General features: G+C 47.7%; 1 protein-coding gene across 3 annotated transcripts in view; it reads right to left on the bottom strand.

The window, feature by feature from the left end:
• cpvl (carboxypeptidase vitellogenic like) overlaps positions 1–13,971 on the bottom strand; it is a 172,763-nt gene that overhangs the window by 103,063 nt on the left and 55,729 nt on the right. For all 3 annotated transcript variants that reach the window (XM_072509389.1, XM_072509388.1, XM_072509390.1), the window contains exon 6: positions 1,270–1,349. In XM_072509389.1, the coding sequence (XP_072365490.1) occupies positions 1,270–1,349 (80 nt within the window). The remainder of the gene's footprint in view (positions 1–1,269; positions 1,350–13,971) is intronic.

Genomic DNA, 13,971 nt, shown 5'->3' with positions numbered 1-13,971 from the left:
AACATCGCGGAGTTCTTTTGCCCACTGAGAAAAAAGCTCCTTATCTTTGTAACGATGGAATTGGACTACAATGGCTCACGGGGAGGAGAGGGGGGAGACGTCAGGGATTCGGCCAAAGGGTACAGTGGACTCGGTCTATCTCCAGGGGTTGAGGAAATGTATCTTTGTCCACCAACGTTTTGAATAGTTTCGTCATAAAGTGTGTTGGGTTTGACCTTCAATCCCTTCTGGTTTACCAACAATCCGTAGGTTTTGTCATCTTGACTGGTTTTCCAGATCATTGACCTTGCCCCGCAACGACACACTATTCTTAATCACAGCCGTTAGCCTGGACTCCAGTGTACTGGTCCTGTTGCTGTGATCCAAAAGAGCCGTCTCGATGTCGCTAGGTGTGCTGGTGTGAGAGTCAACAGCTAAATGAATGGTGTCAAGGGAGGACTGAATAGGGCCCAGCAATTCTTCCAATTAATTTTTCAGCTCCAGAGCCAAACTGCGTCGGGATTTGTCGAGCATAGTGAACAAAGTTTCGCTCAGTGTTTCAGTTGTTAGAAGCGTAGGGGAGCCCACCACCATCTTAGCTGTAGCCATCCACTAACCACTGCGCCATCGTGCTGCCTGTTTGTCCCTATTTCTGACAGATTTTCTGAAAATGTTATTACCATTGGTCCCTGAAATGAGTGTTTCACCAACGTCTCTCAAGGTCTATTAAGCCTCTATATAGATATCAAATTAGAACTGGAGAACCTTAAAGAATCAAGGTATTCATCAAGTACCAGCTTCAGCACAGCTAAATAAACCAATATGGGTTTAGAGCATGAGGAGAACTTTGCAAAAAGGGGACAGTAAGACAAATTGGCTTGTAAGTTTTTAAGCTGGGCACTAGATCAAATGAAGTTGGAAGACTCTTTCTTAGAAACCGTATTGGTTCTGTACATGAAACTACCTTGTAGACCACACTGTGGACACCAATGGTCAGCAATTACAGGAAAGGATACTTTATATTTGATGCAAGTTCTGAATCCAAGTCCAAAAAAATTATGTATGGCAGAAAAAATGAATTTAAAAAGTGAAGTACTCAAGGACATAGGCTGAAATAAACTCTGATCTAATTGTGAAGGAACTTTGTCCTTTATACAAACAATGCAGATAGTCGCAGCAATATAATTTGAAGAGGAGGTCATCTTGAGGACATTTATTTAAAGAATAGGAAGATAGATTTCTATTTATGTAAAGTTTAGATATGCAGAAAAATAGAACAAAAGGACTGACCTGTACAGGTCCCTTCCGACATCATCTTCGTTTTGTGCATAGCCTTCATCATGGTCAGTAAAGCTGAAGCCAGTGCCAACCTAATGTCCGAGAATAATGAAATATTATCTCCATTTGACAAGCACAAAAGTAAAATGACACCACGTATTCCACTTCACCTGACAAAATTTAATTCTCGAGGCCTTATTTTGGTAAATGTTGAGCAGCCATTTCCAGTGCATAGTATTCCCAGCACAGAAACAGGCCATTGAGCCCAACAGATCCATGGCTGTGTTTATCTTCCACAGAAGCCTCCTCCTACATTGCAGCATTTCACCCTATCACTATATCTTTCGAATCCTTTCTCCCTCTTACACTTCTAAAAATTAATTCATGAGACGTGGGCATTGCCCGATAAGCCAGCAATTATTGCCCATCCCTAATTGCCTTCGAGAAGGTGGCGGTGAGTTGCCTTCTTGAACCACTGCACTACCTAGGGTATAGCTACACCATCTGTGTTGTAAAGCAACGGTGCCAACCACTGTGCTACCGTGCCGCCCATACTTACTACTTTGCTGTTTTGCATGCAAGCAACCTTGTTTTGCAGCTTCACCAAGTTGACACATCATTTTTCGGAATGCCTGGTTCTGCTCCTGGCATGCCCTCCTGCACTCTTCATTGAACCAGGGTTGATCCCCACACTTGATGGTAATGTTCTACTGGGAGATATGCCGGACCATAAGGCTCCAGATTGTGGTTGAGTACTGCTGCTGCAATTCTACTGCTGCTGATGGTCCACAGTTTTGAATTGCTAGATCTGCTCAAAGTTTAACCCATTTGACAGGATGGCAGTGCCGTACAACTCAGTGAAGGGTATCCTTAATGTGTAGAGGGGACTTTGTCTCCATGTTGGTTGTGCGGCAGTCACTCAGATTTATACTCTCATGGACAGATGCATCTGTGGCAGGCAGATTGGTACGGCTGAGGTCAAGTGTTTTCCCCTCTTGGTTCCCTCATCACCTGCCGCAGACTCAGTCTAGCAGCTATTTTGTTTAGGACCCAGCCAGTTCAGTCTATGGTGGTGTTATCATGCCACACTGCAGTTCCCCACCCAGAGTAAATTCAGTGCTTCCTCCAAGTGCTCCGTCAGCTCTACTGGGTCTAACCTGCCAGTGTGACATACCATGGATGGTGGTGGTGGCGTCTGGGGCATTATCTGTAAGGTTGATTGTGTGTGTGTGGCTATGTTGTTGGCTAGTTTTTGTGAGGGCCACGAAGAATCCAGCACGAGTTTGTAGAATCGAAAAGAAATAACTTTATTTACAATTACATATATACAGCAGTACTCCACCACTGCTCTCTCCTCTGGCTGGTTCCATACTGGCCAGCTCTGTTTATGCAGGTGACTCTGCTAATGATTTCTCCGCCCGCCTCATTATGGGAGCTCATACTCACTAAGGATTGTGGGATTGCCATTAGTCCCCAGCCAATAATAATCTGGCAAGTTATAACACTAGTCTGTGAGACAGCTCTCCCAATTTTGGCACAAGTGCCCAGATGCAAGTAAGAAGGACTTTGCAGGGTTGGACAGGGCTGGATTCGTCACCTCAATGTCAGGTGGTCCAGTCATCTTGTCCTTGCAGCAGATGGATACAATTAAGTGGCTTATTGGGCCATTTCAGCATCAACCACTTTGCTGTGGGTCTGGAGTCATATGTAGGCCAGACCAGATAAGGGCGGCATGAGTGAAACAGAATGGTCATCATCAGACTTTTAATTGCGGATTTTCTTGAAATCAAATTCCACCAACTGCTGTGGTGGGATTCAAACTTGGGTCCCCAGAGCAGCACGAGGCACATCTGGGTCTCTGGATTACTAGTCCAGTGACAATACCACCACTCCACTGCCTCGCCTTATTTCTCGAGCTTCCCCTTCAGCAATGCCATTCACCTCAAGTTCCACATTCTGACCACCAGCAAGTTCCACATACTAACCACTCTGTGAATAAAAAGTTATTATACATGGAATGTTTTTCGAGGATGTTTATGCTAATGCATCTCCAACTGTTTGTCGTGGTCCTATTATTAATTTTCTCCTTCTGATTTCCAATGTGCACATTAATAATGCAATCACATTTAGTTACAATCTCCATCGGTGATGGACCTGCGACCCCTCAGGTTTGCACCTCCCTGGTCCAGAGAAACCCCTCGGTGGAATTTTCCCAAAATTTGCTCTGACTGACGACCGGTGTGTTTCTCTCCAGAAACATAGCTGAGTTTTCAGACCAGATTTTCTGGCATTTAGTGCACAGAAAATCTGGGGGCATGATTTACGCCGTCACTCTGGTGGGGCAGGGCCTGATCAGAGTCAGCAAGGCCAGCTCCACAGAGATCAGAGTGCCATCTTTAAGGGGCTCCCTAATCGGTGTTTGAAATAAACTCCTCCCCATGCCCGCCCACCCCCCTCACAGACATGGAGAACCGTCCACACCGCCCAGCACAAAAGTATCGGGGGCACTCTTATAATATATAATAATCTTTATTGTCACAAGTAGGCTTACATTAACACTGCAATGAAGTTATTGTGAAAAGCCCCTAGTCGCCACATTCCGGCGCCTGTTCGGGTACACAGAGGGAGAATTCAGAATGTCCAAATTACCTAACAGCATGTCTTTCAGGACTTGTGGGAGGGAACTGGAGCACCCGGAGGAAACCCACACAGACACGGGGAGAATGTGCAGACGCCGCACAGACAGTGAGCCAAGCTGGGAATCGAACCTGGGACCCTAGAGCTGTGAAGCAACAGTGCTCTTCCCCCACCATGGCCGCTACACTGTAATCAGGACACTCTCCCCACACACCACACATAAGAGGAACTCCTCCCCCAATGGAGGAGGGTTACACCCCTGGCAGTGCCCAATTGGTATTGCCAGGGTGCCGGGGAATGCCTAGCCTTGGCCCTCAACCCCGGGCCTCCATGCATTGCCGTACCCCTGGTGTGGTTATCATGACTAGTTTTCACGTTTGAGAACCAGGATGATTTGTGCCAGTGTGATGTCACGCCACCGGGGTGGGGGTGGGGGGAATCCATAAATGGGCAGACGCTATGGCATAAAAGTGCATTTAAGTACATTTAAATTTGTTAAAATGTATGGAAATCAGATTCACACCCTTTCTGGATGTGAGCCTGATCAGGTCACTAGCCGGGGATTGGGGCTGATCCCAAACCGAGGTCTCACCGGTGCAAATCCCGTTATGGCCCACTTGCGAGATTTAGCAGCCACGACAGGACTTAGCGGGCATTCTAAATTCTGCCCCTCTGCTCCAACTAATTCGGACTCTCTGCTTCCCAAATTGATGGAAATGTTCCCGTGTGCAATGCTACAGAAGACCACCGTTTGTACTTAGTTCCTGTAATATGTGCATTTATGCATTTCCTGCTTGCTTGCCTGGTTTACATCCATGTATCCGAGTTGACAATAAATATGAAAGATTCAGGCTTCCCTTCCCAAATAAATTATGATTTTGGTCATATATTTCTGAAGGGTCTTTTTGTGATTCTTGTTATGTGGTTACCAAGAATTGGCAAAATGCAAGACTCTTCAGTCATACTGCTTCCAAGGACCAATCACAGTGCAACTTTCAGCTTCACGTGGGAAGCCCTGCACCAGCACAACATGCAATTTGACATGACACAGTTCAGGAGAAGGGATGGGGGGTTTGTGAATTAGTTTGATCCATTAGTTGTCTTTCCTGTTCCCCTATGTATTGAGATGATTGGAATAGTCTCAGACACAAAGACCGTACATGCACAGTTCCCATTGTTGGACACAATTGCAACATGGTTGGGCAAGATCCCCTCACAACACTGGCTTTTACAGATTCATCTCTGCAGGGGTTGTTTTGCGTCTGTTCATCATCATAGCCCATTCACTGCTTTTAATTATTGAATGGAATGGATGGAGTTAGAACTTCTCAAAACCTGAAACGAGGGCCAGAAAAATCAGTAGGTAGTCTGGTATTGCATGTGCTGAGGTAGCGAGCCTTCATTTCAATCCCTTGCTTTGACCTCCTGCAATACCACCCTGTGTGTGTAGGAAGCTGGTTAATGGTTGAAAAGACACTATTTTTTCACTCAATGGTGGTTGAGAAAAAGGCAGTGGGTGTTAATAGTGGAGTGTGTGTGCCACATGATCGTGGAGGGAAGAAAGAGGTGGGCATACGGAAAGAAAGAGGACTTGTCAGTCTCAGGGCCTTCAACAAGGCCATGACCAGTGTTTAGTATTGAAAGAAGATGGAACAGGGGCATTAACATTTGAGATCGACAGCAGCTTCACTGTTTCCACCTTAACTCAGATCTGGCAACTAAGCGGAGGTCAGGGATTAAACCCAGGCAGTTGACTCAAGAGCCATATTGGACAGTACATGTACTGACTGATGAATGGATAGAGGGCACGTGCCTGTAGCTTTGGGTTGGGAAGGGTAGAGGGGATGGAAAGAAAGAGGCTTACCAATCTCTAGGCCAGAAGCAAGGCTGCACTAATCAGAATCCGGTGTGATTCTCTTCAGCCTGAGTTACTAGAATGGCTGACTGTATTCTCTCAGTTTTGATTGTGCCTCAGATTTTGAGCCTTTTCTTCATGTCCATGAGGTTCTCTGACAGACAGGCAGGCCTTGTATGGACACTCTTATCCTTTGAATCAACATTGCTGGTAATGTGTGAAGAAGTGGGGAGGAGGAGGGTGCTGCTATATTGCTAAGACTAATAGCAATGAGGTTAGCTGCTTCATGTCACTCAGAACCTGCTTATTTTGCCACGTCCCTCTTGAGCCATTCACCACTAGTAGTATTATTAATTTGATTCACTGATTTTCACCAACATGTGTTTTTATGTAACATGGGAGGATGCTGGGAAACAAGGAGGCTGAGACCATTGCCTCGAGTTCTCTTATTTTACCAGATGCAATTGTCTTCTTTTGTCAGTAGATGATACATCGATAGACACAGTGAATGGTATTAAATACCCTCCCCAGTAATGAGTTTGGTGGTGGGGTGGCTTTTAGTTCGGTGGCAGGGCAGCAGGTGTGAAGACCATCGCCTTCCTGCCTCCACCCCAATTAAGTCCATGACATAAAAGGCCCATGGAAGCACTTCTTCCCCGGCCAATTGAAACTTATAACTGGAGAATTAATGGCTATTCAAAGGCCTCATTCCCCACCACTAGCATTAACCCAGTGGCCAGAAGGAGATTTGCCAGGTGGGGAGCACAATAGACAGGAGGTGAACACCTTTCAAAGGCACACAGTGGCTGATCAAGACACCTGGCATCAGGAACGGCTGCCTGCTGAGAGCCACCCCCTGCCTTTGTTGCAGAACCCCCTTATGCCCTCCCCACAATCACACCCTGTAACCATCCCTCCCCACAATTGCATCCTGCCATCACTCACTTTGAGCCTGAGATCCAGCGATGACACTAGGCCATGGGTGATTGCCATACCAGCAGTCGCCCGGTGAGTAAGACTACCGCTCGTGGGTCATTAGTCCAGGGGAAGGCCCTCTACTGTCCAGTTAAATGCCTAAATGGCACTTAATTTGGCAGGCCTTCTGTAAATGTGGTGACGCAGGGCTCTCACCATTAAATACCGCCCAGTATTTGGCAACGAGATTATGCATGCACATCTGGTGCCATGGCGTGCTCCACTGAGCATATATTTTGTATGCATTCCAAATCTGCTTGTGGACTGTTGCTCTCAAACTCAATTAAAGCCAGAGAACTTTTCTTACTGCAGACAGTATAATATGACCTGTCCAAGTGAAGAATGGTAAGTAATATCACCCCACTTGGACTGGCACATAAGTGTGGCGAGGGAATTAAAATTATTTTAGAATGCACTCTAAACCAGATTCATTACAGAAAAGATAAATTGGAATGGTTTCATTATCACTACCATGGGCAATACAAATGCCGAGGTCCACAAATGATTATAAATTGTGTTTAAGCAGCCCTGTGACAATTCTCATAGTCGTGTATCGTGTTTAGTATATTCCGTTTTAAGAGGGCCCCAAGCTCATGAAAGCATAATTCGACCTCCTTTTCCAACAGATCTAGCCTGAGATTGTTCTAACATTTTTATGCAGTTAATATAACATTAAATTCTTTTTTACATGGGAGAATGTCTATCTTTTGCAATTTTAACAGAAATGAACAGTACTTTAGAATATACAAAGTAGAAAACATGAAGCGTCTTTGCCATTGGAAAAGGTAGCTGGCAGGGGAGTGGGGGGTGGGGCAAAGGTTAAGAGTCATCTGATTGCATATCATTTGCCCATAATCTTCATCTGAATACATTTGTGTTCAAATTCTAAAAATTACATTTATATAGTATGGTGAACTTATACTCAGTATAACTGGGTAAAATAGCTGAGGGGGAGGGGACGCAGTGTTGGGAATAAAGTAGGATGCAGAGAGATTGTGCAATAGTTGACTAACAACCAAGGGGTAAAGAACGCAACAGTTCTGAGATCAGGATCAAAGAATCTTTCCTTTATTGAGTACGTCTTTTTAGTAAGTTTCCTTAATGTTTTTATGGCGTTCCCTAAGTATTGGGTGATAAAAGCTGATCTCCACTCGCATTGCTCAAGGCAGTCTGAGAATCTGGTGCAATGCTTTAGTAATTAACTGCTAACCTGGCCAATCCCTTTCAGGGGAATGCTCAGGTCATTCCTACGGGGCAGAAAGTTTAAATAAAAACTGAAGTAACTTAGGTTCCAATGATTATTAATGATACTTGGAGAATTCTACAATTTGAAGCTGTTTGGCTTCTAATTTTGTTACCCTTAACACAAGATCCTTAATAGAGTTGATGTACAAGTATATTTTGAGACAAACTGATCTTTAAAAGATGGGGGTGTAGGTAGCAAAGGAAATGGGGGTAGGTAGTATAAAATTGGTCTTTGTTGAAACTAGAGGCACAATCTTCTGGCCTCGTCACACACTCGTTCAAGCGAATTGAGGCTGGCGAATAGTGGGAGAGGCCAAAAACAAGAACCACGCCAGGCGCCAAACAGTTTGCGATACAACCGGACCGCTCCCCTAAGCGAAATCGGGATCTCGCCGTAACGTGGCGAGAAACCAATTATCACCACTTAAGCTCTATTATCATACAATTAACGGAAGCCTCCCCTTATCCAACGGCTTCCCTTGATTCAGCGGCCTCCCCAGAAAGTGGTCACGCTGGCGCCGATTAGTACTCCTTTTTAAAAACATGAACCAGGCGGAAGAGTTTCTTGTGGGGAGACAAGCAAGTGAGGAGCCATCTTTGCTCACAGGCAAAGAGCCCTGGGACACTGGACCTGCTGATCCTGTGCTCGGTGGGGGTTGGTCACCATAGGAGAGTTGGACAGGGGGGTGGGGGAGAGGTGCTGGGAGGCCAACCGCTCCTGGCACCACCATGTCAATCCCTGGATCATGTGTACCCCTTCCAGGGGCAACCCTTGAGGATAGGACACAGCTCCAAGGGACACTCCGGAGAGTGGGTGAGTGCCATGAGAAGGGGACCTGCGCTCGGTCTAGTTGATGCTGTGAGCGGGTGTCCGGGGTCTGGTGAGGGGGGCCCGCTGAGGCCGGGTGTGCATGGGCAGGACTTTCTGGGTGGAGGGGTGGGGGAGATCAGTGGGGAATGGAGGGTTCCAGGGTGGGAGCCACTGCTGTGTGTCAGTATAATACCCTCTCCCAAGTCCTTACAGATATTGAACGCTATGGCAGGGATGTTGGACGCAGATATTGCCCTAGTGGTGCTGGTGCTATGCGATGCAGACTGACGCCAGAGACGGCAGCAGCAGCAGCATCTGCAGATGCTCAAGGTGGCAACCAATTTGTCGGACCCCACTCCACACCCTGAGGACCCGGCCGCCCATCAGGCCAGGGAGAGACCCGGAGGGGGAGTCCCGCAGTGACCCAGTGTACAGGCGTCGCTGGTCATTCTAACAAATGATGTATAGCGCGTGCCGCAGGAGGCTTCGCCTCAACAAGGAGATGGCGTGGCACCTGTGCCATGTCCTCACGGACCGGCATTTCATTATTGCCAGTTTTGCATTACTGCCAAAGACCAACTTCACCCCAAGGTTTGATAAACAAGCAGCTGAATACTGAAATAAGGGAATTTTCACATGACATTGATTAAACTACAGCTGGACAGGCATGGGGACATTATTATGAAGAGGGTGCTGGAATCATGGAAAGGATACTGCAAAGATTCACCAGAATTGTATAGTTTTTCAAAAGAAATTCTAATTAAGTGGCAATTTAACGTGGCCAATCCACGTACGCAGCACATTTTTGGGTTTGGGGGTGAGACCCAGGCAGACACGGAAGAGTGTGCAAACTCCACATGGACAGTGACCCGGGGCTGGGATCGAACCAGTGTCCTCGACACCATGAGCTAGCAGTGCTAACCATTGCACCACTGTACCACCCTAGAATTACATAGTTAATGAGAAAAATGTTTAAATGTTGGACTTTTTCCCCACTAACACAGGGAATTTTCATGTTCAGTTTTGGGTGCTCCCTACAAATGTCAAGTTAGCTGAAGATCATCTGTAAGGTACATCAGCACTAGAAATTCCTTAAGAAGCACTTAAAAAAGGAAACTATAAGGGTTCAAGAAAAAAGGGGAACCTGTATATGTGCTGTTCTTGGATTTCCAAGAATTTGAAACAGTGCCACATTAAAGGTTACTCCACAAATTAAAAGTTCATGGTGTACGGGGTAACATTTTAGCATGTAAAGAGGATTGGTTAGCTAACAGGAAAGGTTAAGAAGTGACATAATAGGTTTTTAAAGTTGTGATGGGTTTGGTAGCACAAACTGGGAATTTCTCATGGTTGGAGATTCAGTAATGAGTGATCATCAATCATTGCTCAGTAAAGAGGTTAAGAGAAATGTCTCTGCGTAGAAATGGAAATAAAGGTGCCGCCGAACAGCTGGATCAGGCACAAGCATGATGGAACAAATAGTTTTGTTCAATGCTGCAATTTCTATGATTACTTCGACAACAGTGTATCTCAAGGTCAACCAAAACAGCTGGGAATAATAACCTGGGCGCAATTCTTCCTCCCCCACGACGGGTGGGAGAATCACTGGGGCGCCGCGCGAATCGTGCCACGCCACCCTGACCCCCGTACGCAATTCTCCCACCCCCCGGAATCCAGCTGCACGCGATTCGCACCGGGCCGCTCGGAGAACCGGCGAGCGGCGATTCTCCGGCCCGGATGAGCCGAGCGGCCGCTACGACACGACAGGTTCCCGCCGGCGCTGTCCACCCCTGGTCGCTGCCGGCGGGAACTCTGCGGGAACGCTGGGGGGGGGCGGCTTGTGGGGGAGGGAGGGGGGCTCCTTCACCGGGGTGGCCTCCAATGGGATCTGGCCCACGATCGGGGCCCACCGATCGACGGGCCGGCCTCTCCCCACCCCCCCCTCCTTCCGCGCGTAGCCCCAGAACACCGGCGCCATGTTGATGAGGGGCCGGCGTGCGTAAGACGTTCCCCACACATGCGCGGGTTGGCGCAGCGCCCATTTGGCGCCGCATAAGGATGCTGGAGCAGCGTGAACCACTCCAGCGCCGTGCTGGCCCCCTGAGGGGGCCAGAATAGATCGTGCCAGGGCCCTGTCGCGCCGTCTCGACGGCGTTCACACTTGGCCTCCATATCGGAGAATCGCCCCCCCACAACTGAACAAAGTGTGATGTTTGGAGTGCAATAGAAGAGACTTTTACATAAATTGATGGAATCGTATTACAAATGAACAACAGAATGGGAAAAACCTGGCACTGTTTTTTGACACAAGAATCCTAAAGCAGCAGAAGGTGATAGTAAATGAAACTCAAGGATGTATTAAACCAATGGATTATTGCAAAGAAACATATCAACATTTAATTACCCTTCCACTTTTGATTAAATTGCCGCTAAAACCCTTCTAATTTACTGCTGAATTAACATTCTTGCACTGGTAGCAATCTTCCAAGAATCCTTAAATTCGGGAAAAGTCCCACCTCAGAGGATCGGAAAACTGTCAATGTAACACCGTTATTCAAAAAAGGAGGGAGACAACAAACAAGTAACTATAGGCCAATTAGCTTAACTTCTGTCGAGAAAATGTTAGAGACCATTATAAAGGATGTAATAACAGAGCATTTAGAAATGCAAAATACAACCAGAGTCAGCATGGCTTCATGAAGGGGAAAATCATGCCTGACAAATTTATTAGAATTCTTTGAGTGGTAATGAGCAGGATATCCAAGTATATTACCAGTAAATGTAATATAATTGGATTCCCAAAAAGTGTTTGATAAGGTAACGCACAAAAGGCGACTTAATCATATAACAGCCCTTGGTGTTGGGGTAGTACAGAGAGTTAGATTAAGAGGGACATTGTCAGGATGGCAACCTGTAACTCATTAAGTGCCACAGGGATACATGCTGGAGCCACAATTATTTGTAATATATATTAATTACATGGACAAGTGAAGTGCTTTCACTATTTTCACCGTTGAAAAGTTTGCAGATGACATACAAATATGTGGGAAGGCAAGTGGTAAGGGTAAGTTTATTTTTATTTTCTAAATATGTTTTTATTCAGAATTTTTCAACAATATTTTCCACCTTACAAACAAACCCACCCCCCCGTAACAAAGAAGAGAAAGAGAACTCGCGTGGCCAGACATGAACATGGCAAGTCAATAAGATACAGAATTTTATACATTGGGTTCTTCCTGTACATGTCAATTTCCGGATCATTCATGTGTTTTCTTGCTCAAATGCCCCCCAAAGGAACCCCCCTTTTCCCCCCCCCCCCTCCCCCCCCCCCCCCCCCCCACACACACGAACGATGACCCTCCTCCCCCCCGCCCCCCCCTGGGCTGCTGCTGTCCGACCTTCACCTAACGCTCCGTGAGATGGTCTAGGAACAGTTGCCACCGCCTGTAGAACCCCTGCGCAGGCCCTCTCAAGGCAAACTTTATCCTTTCCAACTTAATAAACACAGCCATATCATTTATCCAGGTCTCCACGCTGGGGGGCTTCGCCTCCTTCCACATTAGCAAGATCCTTCGCCGGGCTACTAGGGACGCAAAGGCCAGAATGCCGGCCTCTTTCGCCTCCTTCACTCCCGGCTCGTCCACTACTCCAAATAGTGCTAGCCCCCAGCTGGGCTTGACCCGGACTTTCACCACCTTAGATACTGTTCCCGCAACTCCCCTCCAGAACCCCTCCAGTGCCGGGCATGACCTAAACATATGGACATGGTTCGCCGGACACCCTGAGCACCTCCCACATTTGTCCTCCACCCCAAAGAACCTACTCAGCCTCGCCCCCGTCATATGTGCTCTATGAACTACCTTAAATTGTATCAGGCTAAGCCTGGCGCACGAGGAAGAGGAATTAACCCTACTTAGGGCATCAGCCCATAGCCCCTCCTCAATCTCCTCCCCCAACTCCTCCTCCCATTTACCCTTCAGCTCCTCTACCAAAGCCTCCCCCTCTTCTTTCATCTCCTGGTATATCGCCGACACCTTGCCCTTTCCGACCCATACGCCCGAAATCACCCTATCTTGAATCCCCTGTGCCGGGAGTAGCGGAAATTCCCTCACCTGCCGCCTCACAAACGCCCTCACTTGCATATACCTGAAAGCGTTTCCCGGGGGTAGCCCAAACTTCTCCTCCAGCGCCCCTAAGCAAACGTCCCGTCAATGAACAGGTCCCCCATTCTTCTAATCCCTGCCCGATGCCAGCTCGACCCCCGTCCATCCTTCCTGGGACAAACCGATGGTTGTCTCTGATCGGGGACCACACCGAGGCTCCCAACGCTCTCCTGTGTCGTCTCCACTGCCCCCAGATCTTTAGCGTTGCCACCACCACCGGGCTCGTGGTGTACTTTGTTGGCGAGATTGGCAGCGGTGCCGTCACTAGCGCCCCCAGGCTCGTTCCTTTGCAGGACGCCATGTCCAACCTCTTCCATGCCGCCCCCTCTCCCTCCATCACCCACTTACGGATCATTGCCACGTTGGCTGCCCAATAGTAACCATCCAAATTCGGCAGCGCCAACCCTCCTCTATCTCTGCTACGCTCCAGGAACCCCCTCCTTACCCTCGGGGTCTTACTCGCCCACACAAATCCCATAATGCTCCTGCTTACCCTCTTAAAGAAGACCTTAGTAATCACAATTGGGAGGCATTGGAATACAAAAAGAAACCTCGGGAGGACCACCATTTTAACCGACTGTACCCTACCCGCCAGCGAGAGTGGCAACATGTCCCACCTTTTAAAATCCTCCTCCATCTGTTCCACCAACCGCGTCAAATTAAGTTTGTGCAGTGCCCCCAGCTCCTAGCTACCTGAATCCCCAAATAGCGAAAGCTCCTTTCCGCCCTCCTCAACGGTAGGTCGTCTATCCCTCTTCCCTGGTCCCCCGGATGGATCACAAAGAGCTCACTCTTTCCCACATTGAGCTTGTAGCCCGAAAAGTCTCCAAACTCCCGTAGGATCTGCATGACCTCAACCATTCCCTCCACTGGATCCGTCACATACAGCAACAGGTCGTCTGCATACAGCGACACTCGATGTTCCTCTCCCCCTCGAACCACCCCCTTCCATTTCCCCGACTCCCTTAACGCCATGTCCAAAGGTTCAATTGCTAATGCGAACCGCAGAGGGGACAGGGGGTACCCCT

This window comes from Scyliorhinus torazame, chromosome 6 (genome assembly GCF_047496885.1).
Source record: "Scyliorhinus torazame isolate Kashiwa2021f chromosome 6, sScyTor2.1, whole genome shotgun sequence".
NCBI lineage: Eukaryota > Metazoa > Chordata > Chondrichthyes > Carcharhiniformes > Scyliorhinidae > Scyliorhinus > Scyliorhinus torazame.
The sequence above is the reverse complement of the archived record's forward strand: the minus strand, read 5'-3'. Positions and strand labels throughout refer to the sequence as shown.